Source organism: Bombus terrestris, chromosome 4 (genome assembly GCF_910591885.1).
Source record: "Bombus terrestris chromosome 4, iyBomTerr1.2, whole genome shotgun sequence".
Lineage (NCBI taxonomy): Eukaryota > Metazoa > Arthropoda > Insecta > Hymenoptera > Apidae > Bombus > Bombus terrestris.
The window spans coordinates 2,200,777-2,205,975 of record NC_063272.1 but is presented as its reverse complement, the minus strand read 5'-3'; the positions used below and the strand labels follow the sequence as shown (position 1 = coordinate 2,205,975).

The window sequence follows — 5,199 nt, the reverse complement described above, 5'->3', positions numbered from 1 at the left end:
TGTTCTTGTAGTATTTTGACTGCCGTTTCTGGGTTAGTATGCCTGACTAGTATAGCTGTGTCGTCCGCGAATGTCAATACTGTGCTGTTGGTAGTTGTTGGTATGTTCGCCGTGTATAATGTGTATAGTATTGGGCCTAGGACACTTCCTTGTGGTACCCCGGCCTTGATGTCTTTAACTTGAGATTGTGTGTCCTTGATTTTTATTACGAAGGTTCTGCTGCTTAGGTAGGATTTTATTAATTGGTGTATTTGCTCCGGGAATTGTTTCCTAATTGTTTGTAGTAGACTTTCATGGTTAATTTTATCGAATGCTTTCCCTATGTCTATAAAGAGGGCTGTGCAGTATTCCTTGTTTTCTAGTGCTACTATTATTTCGTTTATAAGCCTGTACATTTGCTCTATCGTGGAGTGTTTGTTTCCGAAACCAAAGTTCCCAGTTGTGTCCTCCAGCTTTCAGTAGATTTGTTTGGTACCTCCTTTTTGCTGTTTTTCCTAGGTACTTTCTCAAACCTTTGACTTTTTCCTCATCGCTTTTTATTTTGTATTTTTTGCATTCCTCTTCATACTCTGATATCCAGTTTACAGCTTTCTCAGTACCTTCAAATCGTTCTATATTAAAGTTTATTTCCTCTATTTCCCTCTTATCTCGTCTTTGAAGGGACTCTAGAAGTTTTTCCATGTTCAGGTTGAGTTTCTCGATTTGCGTCTTTGTTTCTCTTGTGGGGGTTATTTATGTTCCCGTTAAGCAGTGTCTCGGAATTCGAAGTTTGAATCCGTATCGATATACAGTGTTGCTGGCTCGTCGTCTATTGTGAGTTTAATATTTCTATTGATGATATAATAATATATAACAAATAACAATAACAATAATAATATATAACAAATTATTAAAAAACAAAGTATGCGGGGAATCGATTCTCGATTTTCAGGTAAGCATTGCACCAAAGACTTATAATTTCCCGTTTAGATAATCATCGTTATTGATTGTTATAGACGCATATTAATTGTTGTTCATTTTTGTATTTTATCAAATCATTTCATAATAAAAAAAACTCGATTTTCAGACTTCAGCATCGATCCCAACCAAGATAGGCCAATATGGAAATATTAAATTCACAATAGACGATGAGACAGCAGCACTGATACCGATACGGATTCAAACTTCGTTTTCCGAGACATTGTCTTAGAGGAAACATAAAGAACACCCACAAGAAAAACAAGGACTGAAATCGAGGAACTCAACGTGGAAATGGAAAAACTTCTAGAGACCCTTTAAAGACGAGATAAGAGGGAAATAGTGGAAATAAACTTTAATATAGAACGATTTGAAGGTACTGAGAAAGCTACAAACTGGATATCAGAGTATGAAGAGGAATGCAAAAAATACAAAATAAAAAGCGATGAGGAAAAGTCAAAGGTTTGAGAAAGTACCTAGGAAAAACAGCAAGAAGGTGGTGCCAAACAAATCTACTGAAAGCTGGAGGACACAACTGGGAAGATTGGAAAGAAGCATTTCTCAAAGCCTTTAAGAATAAAGGTTGGCCGGCAATACGATATGCTTACAACTTTAAATACCTTTCAGGTTCGTTCGTAGAATATGCAATAGAGAAAGAACGACTAATATTGGAAGTAAAAAGGGAAATGGATGAAGAGGTGAGGATACACCTGATTGTCATTGGATTACCTATCGAAGTCCAGGACAAAATCGAAAGGAAAAATCACCTTCACAAAGGTGGGGACAAATCACTTACTGTATGGGAAAATGATCGAAATCATCCCTAAGGGAAAAACAGAGAAGAAGATAAACTTAAAAAGAGACAGAGAAGAAGCATTTAAAAACTCAGCAAGAAATTTCGAAATCAACAAACAATAGTACGGCAAAAAAAGACGAGAACACGAGTTTAAAATTGGTGATACGGTCTTCACCCACAACGGAAACAGAATGAATAGAAATAAGCTGGAAGAAATTAGGAAAGGACCTTTCAAAATTTTGAGAAAGATTTCAAACTCTATATATGAAGTGGATAACGGTAACCGGAGATCTGAAGGGAATTTCTTCAAACTGGCCCGGAAAAACGACCGAACAGAAAGGAAGTCGATCGAAGAGCTTCCGTTCCAACAGCTTCGACGTGTCGACATTGCACGGAGCTAAAAGTAAGCTTAGCGGATCCTCGAAAGCCGCTATTTCGACCTTTATGGCACCGTCGAATTGGTTCACGAAGAGACACCAACCGATGTCGAAGAAGCCGGAAGATTTGGTAACGGCCAGTTTAAGTCTCAAGTTGGATAAATCGAAGGTAGTGAAGGCGGTGAAGTCGTATGGGACAAACACAAAGTCGTATGGGACAACACTAGTGGAACCAAAGTGGACGCTCAGGTAAGTTGTATTTCTCGTTACGATATCGTTTCTTGTTTAAGAGCCATCGTAGGTGAAAGGAGGAATGAAAAAGAAAATCGTAAATCGAAAAATCTCTTCCAGAGAATGCACTTTATCGTAAAAATTAATAAAGTCAACAACAACGTGAAATTAAATAATTGTTGATTGATATTCTGTATTATCGATATAGGTGAAACGTGGAGAAGATAATTTGCAATCATTGCGGACAATATCGCAGTGACATTATTATCAATCGGTAATATTAAAGATAAAATTCATATGGGATAAAAACAGAGCGTCAAAAGTGGTTATTTTCCGATCTTCTTGCGAAGGGAAAAATGTTTAAGAACGGCTCTCAGCAAGGAATAGAAAATGTTATTACAGTTCCATTTTCGTGTTCGTTTTTTTTCTACATGATCCATGTGAAATAATTCTTCAGATGCTCTGCTGGTAAATGAATCGACGATTGTAATAGAGGAAATATGAAGTACAGCGAGATCGTTGTTGATTATTGTTCTACACCGATATCGACAAAATAATTCTTCGACAACTCTATTGATAAATCAATTGTAGTTTGAAATCAAACGAATCTGAAGTACCATCAGTTTGTTGCTACGAGAACAATAGCCACCAACGATCTCGCAGTAATTCGGATTCGTTCGATTTTAAACTTCAATTGTTTTACCGACAGAATCTCTGAATAATTATTTTGCTGGTAAATTCTGTTGGTATATCGATTAGAGTTTGGAATCGAGCAAATACGAAGTACAAGATGGCTATTGTTCTCACGTAGCAACAGTCTGATAGTATTTCAGATTCGCTTGATTTCAAACTTAGTTCCCTTGGTTTAATTACTGATTTATCAGCTGGATCAAAATTTAAAGAAAATGAAGATCAAGTGTAGCGCCTAAGTTTGACCTCTGCTTAATTTTTTCATCTCTACACTCATCTTTTTCAACTTCCATGTCACATTTCGTATAAATGCTAATAATTCTTTGTTTTTTTTTTTTTTTGATAAATTCTCTTAAACGTCGCACAAGAATTTTTCGTTCGCGAGGAGGTGCAAAAATGGCCACTTTTTGACTTAGGTCAAAATTTGCAAATTTGGGGTTAGCCCCAACTTAACCACACTTTTAATCCAACATGAATTTTATTTTAATATTACTGATCTCTGATGGTGGATCTGCGATACTGTACTTAATGATTGTAAACTATCTTATCCACTTCTCATCTATATTAATAATATAGGAATATTAAATATTATTAGGAATATTAGGAATATTAAATAACAGTTAAATACTGAAATATATGTTATTTGATTTGTTTTAGAACGAAGCTCATTCTCTGGAGTGAAACTTTTAGTTTCTCTTTCTTACGCGATAAAGGAGAGGTGCAAGGATTTAAATATTTATAACATTATGACCTTTATTCTTTAAGCATGAAAATATTTTAAATACAAGCATATAAATATTACATATAAATATTTCTATTTACATATACATCAAGTACATTTATATATACATTTTCATCTTGGTAAAAAGAACGTGTAAATTATCGTATTTACTATTACGTATTTTAACGCGAAATCTCGTTTCATAAAAATTTTCATTCAAATACGTAAACACATAATATTCATAAATTTATAAGAACAATTTTGTCCGTAGGTATTTGGTAGCGCAATTGAGAAGATGTTAACGGCGCAAAAGGGAAACGATACGGGGGCTTCCGGGTCGAGCGGAAAGCCCTCGGTATCTCCGAACAAACCAATGTCAGGCAAAGCGACAAATTGGTTTTCAAATACCAAGAATCAAAATCGGAATCAGACGGAATCCAGCGAACCGTCTCTCTGTTCTTCCCTAAAGGACCTATTCAACAATTAATGGGGAAGAACAAATGCTAATAAATGTTAAGTGTCTCTAGTTTCATTAACACTTCTTTATCTTTATCTTTATTAACACTTATTTATTTAAGAATTTATTCAGAGATTAACACGACCTAATAGATGACTGACAATCTGGTGTAATTCAAATTAACGAGCTATACTTTCCTTGTACTTTCTTATTGCTATACCTCTACAATATTCTTTTATCGTATCTGTCGATTTTAATCTCACACAAATATCTAATAAATGTGTATACAGTAGTTGACGAAAATATTAGATAGAAGATTTTTGCGAATATATATTATGTTTGTTAGTGTTTTTCTTCACTTCACTTCAATGTAACGAGACGTGTCTATCATGATTACACCGGTAAAAATTGAGACTAATTTGGAAATATATATATGGAAGCTAGAAGATGCTTATTCCAGACGTACACATAGCAAAAAACTAATGTACAATGTAAAGAGTATTTTTAAACATATGATTGATTAGGGATAAAAATGCTCCTACTAAAAATATTGTGACTTATTTATACAATACATAATTAACTGTCCAAATACCGATGGTAATCAATAAGCATCTTATAATTCCTATTTACATTTGTTTCAAAAGTTTCTTTCGTTTCATAAGGAAATAATAGATGCACGACACTTTTTGTTTTATATTATTTTATCGATTTATGTATGATCTATTTTGTAGTAATAGAACAAAACGAAAGAAACTTTTTAGACAGCCTAATGCATCTTGAAATTCATGAAAAACTTCAACAAAATATTCATGGAAAGTTTCTGTAAGCGTCCGAGTACTTTCGTGAGCCGTTATATGTATAATAATTCGTTACAATGTTAGTGATAGCTTGGAAAGTGAACTATTTTTATTATACATCTTTTTACTTTCCATATTACGCTCATAGATACTCTAAAACGCCGCGATACTAA

The 5,199-nt window shown here is 34.2% G+C and overlaps 1 protein-coding gene across 1 annotated transcript; it reads left to right on the top strand.

The window, feature by feature from the left end:
- The first annotated feature begins 1,865 nt into the window (after nt 1-1,865).
- Nucleotides 1,866-4,302, top strand: LOC125384867. Its single transcript, XM_048404946.1, has 3 exons — nt 1,866-2,379; nt 3,709-3,769; nt 4,044-4,302. The coding sequence occupies exons 1-3, from the start codon at nt 2,018-2,020 to the stop codon at nt 4,257-4,259; spliced, it is 639 nt and encodes a 212-aa protein (XP_048260903.1). The 5' UTR covers nt 1,866-2,017; the 3' UTR covers nt 4,260-4,302.
- Nucleotides 4,303-5,199: the final 897 nt, after the last annotated feature.